This window comes from Centroberyx gerrardi, chromosome 7 (genome assembly GCF_048128805.1).
Source record: "Centroberyx gerrardi isolate f3 chromosome 7, fCenGer3.hap1.cur.20231027, whole genome shotgun sequence".
NCBI lineage: Eukaryota > Metazoa > Chordata > Actinopteri > Beryciformes > Berycidae > Centroberyx > Centroberyx gerrardi.
Genome location: NC_136003.1, coordinates 12,771,012 through 12,784,252, shown reverse-complemented (window position 1 = coordinate 12,784,252; position 13,241 = coordinate 12,771,012). Strand labels below are relative to the sequence as shown.

The 13,241-nt window shown below is 40.8% G+C and overlaps 1 protein-coding gene across 1 annotated transcript; it reads left to right on the top strand.

The window, feature by feature from the left end:
* The first annotated feature begins 9,498 nt into the window (after positions 1-9,498).
* Positions 9,499-12,722, top strand: LOC139921901 (uncharacterized). The gene is made up of 4 exons (XM_071912288.2): positions 9,499-9,673; positions 9,765-9,861; positions 10,217-10,591; positions 10,869-12,722. Exons 1-4 carry the CDS (start codon positions 9,671-9,673, stop codon positions 11,234-11,236), a joined length of 843 nt encoding a protein of 280 aa, XP_071768389.2. The 5' UTR covers positions 9,499-9,670; the 3' UTR covers positions 11,237-12,722.
* The last annotated feature ends 519 nt before the right edge of the window (positions 12,723-13,241 follow it).

Sequence of the window (13,241 nt, the reverse complement as noted above, 5' to 3'; positions counted from 1 at the left end):
AAGAGAGAGATCGGTCCTTTTCCAAGTCGGTCAGGGCCACATCCACTGCAGGCCTAATGGACAGCAAGCAGCATCCTCTGTTGCCATGGCGACTGTTTTCACACTCACCAAGCAGGGCCTTGGCTCACTGCATGTTGCCTCTATAGCCTCTTAGCCTATAGCCCAGTGAGACTTCTGCTGCTCGCGGTGCAGAGCGTGACATTATGCAACGGCTCTGCTTTAAAATGCATCACTGGCCAGATCACATTCACTTACAATAACAGCATCACTGGTATTCATCTTCATCACAGCGCTGGGCAGGCTGGCAGAAAACCTCAGCAAGAGTTATCTGTAACAGAAAGTAGATTGTGTGTGTACGTGTGTCTGTACAATATAAAACTGATTGCCAAAAATTCTCCCTTGCTATGAAAGCAATATCTAGCCGCGGCTACAAAATGAGCAAATTGCTCTTAGAGATAAATGAGTAGTCATAGAAACAGAGATCACTTTTTGCACCCTTTGACGAAGAGAGGCAGAATCATGATACCACCGACAGAGAGTTTACCTAAGGACACCGCCTCTCACAGAGGCCCTTCACTTCCTCTTCTTCTTATTTTCTTTTCTTATCTCTTTTCTCTTGTTTTTCTTGTTGCTGTTCTTGTTCTTCTTCTCCTGCTTCACTTTGTCCTCCAGTCCCCACTACATCTACCATATCTGCTATTCCACTGACATATTGACTCTCTCTCTCTCTCTCTCTCTCTCTCTCTCTGTCTCTTGTTCTCTCTCCCTGTCTAAACTTGACTACTTGCCTCCTAAGTCCTTGCTTCCAATGCAATTCCTCTTTCCCGCTCTCTCTCTCTTTGAAACCGAAACAGACCCTTTGGGAAGGCCAAGGAACTCTTACAAGTGATTACATTGCACTGAACAATGTATTTATTTAACTAGAAAAGATACACCTGGGGAAATGGAGAAGTGGAAAACGCAGGCTTATGTGTGATAAAACTGCTCAGTTTCACCCTGGCTTCATTGCAAAATGGATGAGAATTCAATTGCACCGAGGCTTTGTAGCTGTGATCAGAGTAGAAATAAAACAGTCAAGCAGTGAGGATCCTACATATCGAGCCTTTGGCCTCCAGCCAGTGTTTTTACTGCTGTTTGTCTGCCAGGCATCTGGGAGAAAATCAGAGAATTCACTTTTGGATCCCCGGCTCCATCGTAGGAACGAGGCCCGTGAAGAACCACTGTTAAATACTTAGAGAAACAAATTCAATCTCAGTGTGAGTTGGAGTTAGAGGAGCAGAGTTCTCCTGAAGTGGTTTATTGCTCTGTAGACTCAGTACATCAGGGCTCCGTAACTCTCTGTCTTCGCCAACCTTCACTCGAACCAGTCGAATGACAAACCGCTGAAGCATTTCATAAACATCATCAGTCTCCAGTGTCCTTGTCTGGATTGAGCTCGACTCCTTTGTGATTTTATTCTTTTTAAGCCAAATTATACACACTGACATGATGTCTCAGACAATTAAATGTTCTCAGTGGGAGAGCCAGAGAGCAGTGGAACATGGCAGGGAATTATGATTTTTCACGGTAAAGACAACAGAACAGCCTTTCCCACATTTGCATAAGATATAAACAAGACTCCAAGGGACGGAAGGAGCTAATTTAACTGACAGCGGTGGGGAAACACGGCGTGTGCATTTCAGGAGTAATTCTACTGACACTCACATTATGTCAGTGCTAGATGTACCTACAACTTTGCCTGTTCGAACTTTTGCACAGCGTAAATGGTTGGTTTCTGCACAGTCAAGTCTGCGTCATGAAACTGGGATATGACTAAAACCTAAAAGCTATAGTAAAAGTGAGAACAGATGAAAATATCAATATCACCTTTGCAGAAACTCTTATCTGAATGACTCATGTTTAGCTGATGTTGCTTGGATGTTGCTTGGCCCCCCTTGGTGTTCCGATCTGGTTGGATGGTGTAGGATCTGGTGAGGCCACTAGAGATTTGCCTGCAGACAGACAGACAGCCCAACAGTATCTTCTTGGTGCCTGACTCAAACATTATTGATCTACTAGCTATAGGCTAATGGATCATTTATACTGTGATTAATATGGCTAAACAGACAAAAATGCAAAGCAAAAGCAGTCTGCTGTTTCAGTGGAGGCAGAAGGTGATATCAAATGCTCCGGTGCCTGTTTATTCAGCAACATGAGAGTAAATGGTGCAGTCACAGTGAGTAATCTCATAGTAAATTCAATCACAAAGCTATATTCAACTGGATGCTTGCTGATTTCATTTTCACAGACAGAGACACTTGAGCCTGGGGCCACAAGGTGATTCAATTGCATTTCAAAAGTTATTACATTCAACAGGGATCATTTGTTACATCAACATCTAGTTAAACTCATTACTACACAATGAAAACACAAATTGGCAATATAGCTAACAACCCCTGACTGTTGCCTGCTTCTATACATAGCGTTGCTTTGACTATGGCTTTTATTCCCATTAGCAGCTGTCTAATTATAGTAATTCAACATGTTTCAAGTGGGGGAGACTAGCTTGTGCCATGCTTTTATCATCTGTAATTAACTGTCAATCCCATGGTGAGCCACATTGATTTTTGACATTGACTCTGACTCCAATCATGGAGGCTCGAAAGAAGGGAAGATTTTATTTGAAGTCTTCATTTCCTCCTCTCCATCCTGCCGGTGCTGCAGCACTAGCCGGGTACACATGATCAGATATTCCTGACAGAAGGGCTCTCAGCAGATAGCTGAAAGCTCACAGATAGATCACCTGTATTGCACTGCCATGAATGTCCATAACATCCATTAATGTAACTGAGAGTAATGGCACAGCACTCGCGATGCCCTAATATGGGTGTAGGAAACTTATTATGTTCATTTATAGGGTTCCATCAAGTCTCAGTTCCATTAAAACCTAAGTGGCTGTGCATGTCATAGCAACTAAAAGATGTGTGTAGCCGACATTCTTCATGCGATGCACGACAGGGGCTGGCAGAGAGGAACTATACATTTCTAAGGGGGATAGCACAGGTTAGGGTGAATCTTCCTCTTTGCCATCCACTCAGAACCTGAAGAATAGACCTTTAGCAGAAGCCTTTTAAATATCATAGCAACCATTCCCGACAGCCAGTTGGAAGACCACTGACAAGCTAGAAGACCTCGTTAAATAGGCCCGCCGGTGATCCTTCAACCTACAGTACATGAACACATGGAAAATATGACTGTATGTGTCAATATAAGCTATTTTATGATACCCATTACAGTTTGCCTTCCACACGCTTTAAAATGATACAGTGTTATCTGATTAGTGCAACAGAAAATAGCAATTGTAGTCAAAGTTTAGGGAAGTAACGTTATTTTATAGTCATGTTTGCCTCAGACTTAGTTACCAATCTTGCTAGCTAGCTAGCTAGGCTAGGTAACGCTAAGTAAATCAACAGCTGCGTAAACAAATCCCTGACATTGCTAAGCAACAAAAGCAGTATGGTGTTGTGTATGCTAGCAATCATTCAGACATTTCGTTCCCCATATTTGGAAAGCTATAGCTAGTTAAAATGTCTTGCCGATATGAAATGATCTGTGCAGACCCTGTACTGATTCTGCCTTTACTTTGCAATTGATTAAGGCTATCCATTATCGTCTTGTTTTGTTTTGTTTTTTATTTTTTTGTTATTTTCCCTTGATTTTGTTTGTTTTTTCTTGCCTTATTGGAACAGCCAATGACAAGTCAGAGGCAGTTGCACTGGAATTACGTGGTGGCCAGATGGATCAGAATGCTTCATGACTTGCAGTCACATCACTGCCCTGTTGATGCCGCCATATTGACTCCCACATTTGAGAGAAAGTTCCGACCATTTTATTAAAATCCCCATGAAATGAATTCCCATTATTTTACTAACTGGAAAACAGTATATCTTTAATGGTGACCGCATGCTGTACCATTAGGCGTAAATATAAACTCCAAACAATAAAACCACAGATTTTTGAACAGTCCACCCCTCCACCCCTCCCGTCAAATAAAATCTCATCTTCCATTGGTTTAGACTTTTGAATGATCTCTCACTACGTTATGTCCCGCCCCAACATCCTGTTTCAACAGGAATACATCAAATCAAGGAAGTAAAGGTGTCATTTTATTGGGTCTTTAAATAACACACTCTACTTTCCAAGTAGCCAACCAATTAAAATGCCATTGAAATGTCAAATGTGCCGTCGGTTGTAAAAAATCAAGTTGAGATGGAGGGGGTGAAATTTATTTGCCCACTGATACAGAGAAATATGACATAGCAATTTGGAAACTTAATCTTATCTTACCCTAATCAGGAACAACTTTTTCTCTTGAAGATGAAGTAGATACTTTTCACCCACTCTGAAGTGAAATACCAAAATGCATTGGTACTTTTGTACGCTTCAAGACTTTCACCGGAATATTGAGAATGGTTGTGAATAAGATGTAGGCCTATAACTCTATATATCATGAAACAACAGAGTGGGGAGTTAATCTGCGGACTTTAGCCGTGTCAGCGATGTTGGTGGTAGAGAGCAGACTAGGGGTCACATCCTCCAAGGACTTCAGTCTTTTTTTCAAATATCTTTCATTTTCTTCTGAAGCCGGGTGAGACGTTTCATGGTTGCCTGTTGTATAGTCTGTGGTTATAACTGAATGCGGCTTTGGGAGTCAATAGGACGGCATGAACAAAACACTGGCGTCACTGCAAGTCATGGATGAGGGCAGACTGGCTGACTAATCGACCGACCAAAAAATACATACACACTCTCAGACACACACACACACACATTCTTCAAAGACAACCGGCTCCTTTATATTTTATCAAGACAAACACCATCTCTGGTGGGGCTCGGCCTCCTCCATGCTTTGCGGTACTATTGTGCAGTGCATGGAAAAACACCTAAATGCCTTATTCACCTTCTGAGCAAAAGAAGGAGCCGTTCACAGGCTTTTGAGGAGCAGTAAAGAAAGTCTTAGGTGCTGATTTCCTCTTCTATCATCAGCAGCCCTCTTCTAGCCTCCTGACAGGTGTGTGAGAAGCGATGGGCATCTCTCTCTGTAGTGCCGCGCTGTTTGCAGGTTATTGTCACCCAAGGCAAAGAGAGATGAGAGAAGCGGTTCCACTAGTTAGGATGGAAGGCTCGACCTCGAGGCAAACAGCATCTTTCCCAGACTGCTGGGTGAGGGAGAAGTCCTGCGGAAAAGCTTCAGTGAGAATATCTGCACACTGGAATGGCTTGGACTCTTTGAACTGTGTTTACTTGCCATCATTTAGTGTTTGATCCCAACGATGAGATGAGAAAATATTGTTCTGGCCAAAACAGGAATAGATACCACTGCTGACTGTACTGTAATACGATTCATACAATATAGCTCATGATAGTGCAAAACAGCAGTAGGCTCTGTACAAATGTTTGCAGGTTTGCAAGGCTTGACAGGTAAATACTGTAGCTAACTCTGAACTTTTTAACCAAACTAAAAGTGGAAAACACACTGTGAAGATGTGTAAGACTGCACCTGTGCTTTTTCAACCTGCATCTAACAGTGCAATGGAAATACAAATGACATTAACAACTTATTTTTCATCAGTCATGCTGTAGACCAAGGCTGACAGGAACAGAGGATGTTTGGTTCTTAAGTGAAAATATGATTCTGACAGATCAAAGACAAACTTTTCTGGAAGTGCAGAGCTCAGCAGTCCTTTCACTCTCCTCCTCCTTCTGTAATCTTTGGCTTCTCCCCCTCCTGTCTGTCTTTCACCTGAGAGGAACGGGCTAGGCGATAACCCCACACTGAACACTGACAAACCTGAGCAGGACTGCTTTGAACTCTTGACGCATATCTGGAAAAAATAGTCTCATACATTTTCTCGTTTGTTTTTGTTTCTTGAGGAGAGGAACTTTGTTTTACACGTTCGTGCCCCCTCTCGCCTCTGTCTGTCAGCCTAGTAAGAGGAGTGTTACAATTCAACAACTTCCTCACTCATTTCAACCATATTTCATCTTGTCCTCGTTTACCCCTGGGAGGAGTGACTTGTCATTTCTGTGGTGTAATGGCAGGAAGGAAAGGGGGGAATGCCTGACTAGCTTTTCACACTCGATCACAACGGCGTTTGGAGATGTTGGCCTCTGGTCATCTCACCTTGAGGAATGTAATTTCTGTTACATTTCCCGCCAGTATCAAGCTGATGGCAACAGATTGCTTGCTTTTTATATCTCTGAATTAAGGGCCTGCTTCACTGCGCTGACAGTAAAACTCTGTTCCACAAGACCGTAATCAAAGGCAAATAAAATATGCTGTTTGCTCTAAAACTGCATGCTGTAGGAGAAATGGAAGGAACTTTTCTGTGGTTTTGAAATGTGCAATAATAAATTGCAAATCCAACATATCCTGAGGGCCAATGTTACACTGTGATTCACAAAATGACAGATAAATCTATTTATATTAATGACAGGTGATTAACAGAAAAAACATGATTTACGGTGAACAGGAGTTGAAGTGCTTCTTGAACCAAGGAATATGCCTGCGGCTTTTAGCTTGGAATCGGGATCTGGGAAATTGGCCCAGCATTCATGTCTGTTATCTTACATAAATTTAATTACAGCCAGTACAGTTTGTTTATTTGGCATAACAGCAGAATATTCTTGGGCAAGCTATGACAGCTCAACCAAATTCAACTAATTGCTACATTACAAAATCTGTTATGTAAACACTTGTTGCTGTCATTGTTTGCTCCAAAAAGACACTACCCAGCAAAAAAAACTCCTTCCTGATGAACACAATGTTCAACCGCTAATGACCAGGTAATAGAAAGGATTTTGCTGTGTTGTTCAACACAAAAACTATACAATCCAAAATGTCATGTCTTCTTTACTTTGCCAAGCTGGTATAAAGTTGTTGTAAAGTTCTTGTAAAAATGTAACTCAGTCTTCACACCAACGCCCCAAACTCAAGTCCCACCTTAAAAACATGATGTCATCACCTCCCAGAGGTTTAGCATGTTGAATGAGTCAGGGTGAGAAGGATTGCACAACACTGGGAGATCAGAATCTCCTCCATGCCATAACCACACATGGTTAAAAGCACAACAGGCTGTTTCCGTTATGATTCAGATGAACCTGATGCCATCAGGGACAGGAGTATAAAGGAGAAGAAAGGAGAAAAAACAGGAGTGGCATTTTGCAATCAATCTTAGTGGCATCAAGATGAGTGTATTATAGAAAACAACAGTCTTTACAGTAGCGTAGTAGTCATTACATGAGTAATTATCATCGTGTGTGTGTGTGTGTGTGTGTGTGCTAATTGTCCCTCATGAGGACATCATAGGTCCATAAGAGTGCCAGCACACATCTTTTGAAACCCAACATGTGACCTTTAATGAATAACATGATGAATTAGCAGTAGAAAAATATCAGCCTGTTCGTCATGCCGGAGGACTTCTTATCAACCACAGCCTGAAAAACGGATGAAGAAAGTGATTACTTTGGAGTTCATTTAGTAAAAGCCATTATGATGGTTCTGGCCCATCCTATTTGAAGGGTAATGCTGTCATTAGTTTTATCAGTGAGGATAGAGATTTGAATGCCCCCCCTGAGTAGAGGCTGATATGCTGTCTTTCATACAGCTGGTCAGTTTTAATGCTGCTGTGATTAGATGTGGACTGTAATTACTGCTCAAAGCCAATCTCTCTTTTCGATGCATTTTCTGGCAAGACCCACAGAAGCTCTTATTACCGCTGGGTGATTAAAAAGAAGCTTTTACAATAGGAGTCCAAATTATGGACAGAGCTGAACGTTCAAAAAACAAGTCAATAGAGGAGTGCGGGAGTTCAATGAGAAATCTAACATTGATGCAGTCAGTGCATTTAGTCTGAGACCTGCTACTGACACTAGGGAAAATATGAATGATTATTCTCAACCCCAAGTTTAGTGGGAAACTTGTTTGGTGTTGCTGCTAATCTGTGACTCGGCTATATGGCTGTCTCGTTGGACAGGCTTTCCTTTTGTTTTGTTTAACCAAATTCACTCATTCTGAAGGAAATACAGTGCAGTAATTTTGATCAATCGGCCTGCTGCCAGATGAACGCCCACCTTCTGTGTTTTTCTCTCTGCGTGCCTCAACAATAACTGCAGCAACAATGGCAATTGTTTAATCTACCCAGAGCAGCACAAACTCAATCCAACTGTAATGTGTGGGTGTCGCAAGGAGGATTGCTCATTGCTTTCAGAGGAAATTGTAAACAGAGAAAATCAAATGGAATCAGCAACACTGACCTTCAAAACTGTTAAGATGTTTATGTCTAACCTCTGGGACTTGTCTTATTTTAAATGCAGGGAGAGACAGAATTGTTTACTGTGTTTACATTGCAACAAAACTAGTGGAAAGATTGCTCTTGGCAGTAAAAGAGGCATGAGGATGTGTGCTTGGCCATGGGGCTGATGGAGATTCTTGTCTTGGTAGAGATTTGAACAAAACCGGTTCAATCTGGAATACTGATGAACTATGAACAATATACATACGTATTTAGAAATTATTAATTGCACACATATTGTCTGTATTTTAGAGATAAAAATAACTCTAACAGTATGCTTACCCAGAATAAAATATAAGCTAAAAGCTTGAGAAAAGAAAACAGTTTCTATGATATATTTACTAGCCGAGATAACCTGTAAAAAGAATATGAAAGGATTAGACTATGAGCATCAAAATATTTTCCCTTAGACGATCTAAACAAGTTCAGGGTTTTATAAACAAGCAGTGGTGGAAGAAGTACTCAGATCTTTTACTTAAATAAAAGTATTAATACCACAGTATAAAAATACTCTGTTACAAGTAAAAGTCCTGCATTCAAAATGTTACTTAAGTAAAAGTACAAAAGTATTAGCATCAAAATGTACTTAAAGCAACAAAAGTAAAAGTACTCATTATGCAGAATGGCCCATTTCAGAATAATACAGTATATATTATATTATTGAATTATAATTATTGATGCATTAATGTGTAAGCATCACTTTAATGTTGCAGCTGGAAAAGGTGGGGCTGATTTCCACTACTTTATATACTGCTGGGTAGCTTACAGTAATCTATAATAATACATCACAATTTATTAGTTGATTATATTTTGTATTAATAATCTGAATCTGCAAAGTAACTAGTAACTTAAGTTATCAAATAAAGGTAGTGGAGTAAAAAGTACAATATTTCCCTCTGAAATGTAGTGGAGTAGAAGTAGCATACAATGGTAATACTCAAGTAAAGTACAAGTACCTCAAAATTGTACTTAAGTACAGTATTCGAGTAAATGTACTTAGTTACTTTCCACCTCTGTAAGCAAGACAGGATTGATATCAGGTAACTGAAGCTCCACTCTGACTCTCAATCTTTATCATTGTTCACCACTCATTCCTGAGCGGGCTAATGGCTTGTCTACACACGTTCAAGTGTAAACTTGATGCTACATGACCTGAAGTGCTGAGGAAGAGTCAGCGGACTCTCTGTCACACACAAAGCCTCTCTTTGACTCACGCACGTTGAATTAAGTAAACTTAAACGGAGCTAACCTTTCACTGATATGTGTTTATTCTATTGGAGAAGGCCTTGACTGGATGAAATAAGCACATTTATTAGCAGTGTATTCAGAGGAACATCATGGTAAGTATAAACAAACTTGTTATGCTTCATGTTGTGTTCATCTAGTTGGCTTTGATTTGGTTCATCTAATCTGAAAAATATTGATTTCAAGTTTAAGGAATTGAGCTTCACATTGCGTGCGAGGACAGAGTTCGTTCTTGGCTGGGTTTCCATCGTCTGGTTCACTTCAGTAGTCGGCAGCAGCGACGGTGAGTGTTTTTCTTCAGTGGTATGAAAAGAAATGTTTGGTGTGCTCAAAAAAATTGTCAGAAATTCTTCTTCGTTTTATGCAAGGATGACTTTTTGTGTGTTGATATTCTTTAAGAAAGGATGAAGCGCATCACAATGTGGATTTAAAAAAAGTTATTCAGGAGGGGAAAAAAACTCAAGTTGTGTCTTGCCCTCTGTAAGAGAAGAAATATGCAAACAGTAGACCTTCATTAGAGCAGACATGAAAACAGATTCATGAGAAGATGGGTGTGTGTTGAATGATGCTCTAAGAAACAAACTAAAGAAATGATTTGCAGGATTGATTCATTATGGCCTCTCTCTCTCCCAATCCAGTCATCCATCTCTCCAACAATTCATTCATTCGTCAGTCAACCAGAGAACTGGAGCTGCAGACCAGCCCTCAGGTAGTGGCACAGTGTGGTAAGAACGTGACTCTGGAATGTGATGTCAGCTCATCAAGCGAATTCGATATCAAGAAATTTGCCTGGATGACTGCGGAATCAAAACACCTGTGTCAACTTGACGATGGCAAATTTGACCGCGAAGTTTTGTGTGAAAGCAAAGCAGAGCGTCTCAACAAGCACTGGCTCAGGCACAGGCTCACTCTGACGCTCACCAACATGATGCCAGCCAACCAGGGAGAGTACATCTGCAAACTGTACTCCAGTCTCGGAGTAAAGAACAACAGAACTGTTGTGACACTAGAAGGTGAGTTGAGTCACCCAAGTTTTATTTTCATATCAGATGGGACGAAAAAATATGCCACTGGGGCAGTTGGCAGATTTTTTCCACATACTTTGGAGGGAAAAGGAAATATGATTTCATGATTTTTTCAGTGAACTCACACCTAAAATACAGAATCTGGAAAGACTGAACATGTAAAACACCAGTGAATATAAAACCAGTGAAAATGTCTGATAGCATTTTTCTAGACAGTCTTCATTGTCTTGTATCATCTTTCTAAAACAGTCCCTGATCTTCACAGAATGCCTTGGAAGTTTTGACTTCTCCAACAATCAGTCTCACGTTGAGTGTCAGTTCCATGGAGTTTACCCCGACGGGACGGTCCACTGGCTGCAGGGAAGCTCCAACCTAACAGACTCATCCACCACACAGACAGAGCAGGACCAACATGGACTGTACAATGTGAAGAGCACCCTAAAGATCCAGCCTGGAAATATGAGCCAGCCTTACAACTGCTCCCTGTGGATACCTGCTAGCATGAAGTATCTCTCCAGTCAGAAGCTAGATGTGACGAAGCCAGCAGCACGCAACACGTCATCAGGAAGCAGCGTCAAACTGCAGTGGATCTGTATCATGGTGGGAACCCTCATGGCGAAATTCATCATGTAAAAGGAACTGCACATACCACCCAGGCACCAGGCATGAAGAAAAGTTCAAATATGACATATGAGAAATTAAAATGAACCAATGAAACACAGAATTATTTGGGTTCGGTGTAGTGGAACTTTTGTTTCCATCCATTGAAATGTCAACTACTACTTGTAATTGTTGTACAATACTGCCATCAAGTGGGGAAGTTTGATTTTAAAGATGCGCTGTAATTCTTTTGAAAAGAAGCAAAGCCCTATAACAAGAATAAGCAACCGTGTGCCCATGGAAGGCTGAGACTGCAGCAGCTGATTTCACTGATTAGCACGACTTCAACCAGAGAGGAGGAACTCATCAGTGAAATCTGGTGTAGTGTTTGGTTGGGATGAAAACCTGCAGACTCTCAGCCCCTCATGGCACATGGTTTCAGAGCCCTGGTAGAGGCCTAGTTCCATCTTTGGAATCAAACTTCCCCACTTGATGGCAGCACAGCACTTATCTAATAAAAGATACAGTCTGACAGCTTATGTGCTTCACTCGGAGAAAGGCAGCATGTCTGTTCCAGAGACAAGCACTGCACTATTCCAGCGTTATCATCCAGAACTAATGAGAATAAAGAGAGACTGATACTGTCACATATACTGTAATTTATCACTTTGAATATACATTTCTGGAATGTAATGCTTTAAAAACAGAAAAACTGAAATTGCCATTTTGTTCATTCAGTATTGTTATATTTAGATTTCATATTTTCATATTTTCATGCGCTGGTGACTGAATACACACTGTAACTTGTGAGTTGTTCAAAGTCAGATGTGCCTCCAGTTCCTCCTGTTAGCCACAAGGAGGCAGTGTTCCCATCCTAGAGTATTCATCTCTACAGCAGAGGGGCGAGTCTTTCACTACTATCACCTCCTATAAATTCCATATGCTGTAAAGGAGCATGAGAGAATGGGCTACACCTGTTAACCCTCTTCACCCCATAGCCGCTGTTCATGTAGCCTATTAGATTTTCCTCGATATAGATTAGCATTATTTCCAGAAATTGCGAATACGAACACTCTGATGGAGAGGAAATTTCCCCAACAGTAGCCAGCACTCAATCCCAAATCTGCAGAATGTGTTGTGTAGACATGATTTGAACAAATGACCAACCAGTAACCAGCGGGGCAATGAAACAAAACATAGAAAAACTTCTCCACAACACTCACACACCATTAAATACACTCATTTATTCTCAGCATCTTCTTTTTTTTTCAATTGATTCCTTTGTTAGTCTTAAAATGATAGACAAATGTTTTTCAAAAATGGGAGAGTGGGTGTCATTTTTGGATATCTTATTTTGGAACAAAATGAGCCATGAGCCTGATGTGAACTTTCCGTTCACATCAGGCTCATGACATGTTGAATGACACAGTCATAAGTGGACATTACAAATGGAAATGCGTCTGATGATAATGCAAATCTTGTCAATCTAGATACATAATAAAGTTAACATTACATTTGTCTAAGGAGTTTTTTCTTTTAAAGTCTGTTATGTAATCATGCTCCATAAATGTTTTATAAATGAATTATGAATGCTGTATACATTGTAAGCTGTTTCAGAAGATGTTATGTAAGCCCCTTCTACAAAGAAAGCTTTACCTATTAGTCCCCACTGAGAGAAAATTGGCATGCTTGTCAGTAGATGGTAAACCAAGCAAGAAAATGTGCTGCATAATTATGTTCCCACAGGTGGCTTCCATCATGCTAATGTTGGCTACACAGTGAGGAAAAGCCATTAAAGGGAATCGTTTGGCTGGAATCACAAGACAACCATTTTTAATTGGAAATACGAGCAATTCTTCACCTACTTTAAATTAAATGTGTGGATGTTACGGTATATGTTGTCGCTGATGACACCCTGTTTGGTTTGAAGGTGTGGGAGCAAATAGTGCTTCCCTAACTTCATGTTTCTCCTCTTCTGCTGCTTCCACAATATTAGGCAGATAAAAGCGGCCCGTCCCTGGGGCGTTGGGGTTGGAAA

Coding starts and splice junctions, on each gene's coding strand:
- LOC139921901 (XM_071912288.2), top strand. Junction 9,862..10,216: donor AGTAGTCGGCAGCAGCGACG/GTGAGTGTTTTT, acceptor CTCCCAATCCAG/TCATCCATCTCTCCAACAAT. Junction 10,592..10,868: donor AACTGTTGTGACACTAGAAG/GTGAGTTGAGTC, acceptor TGATCTTCACAG/AATGCCTTGGAAGTTTTGAC.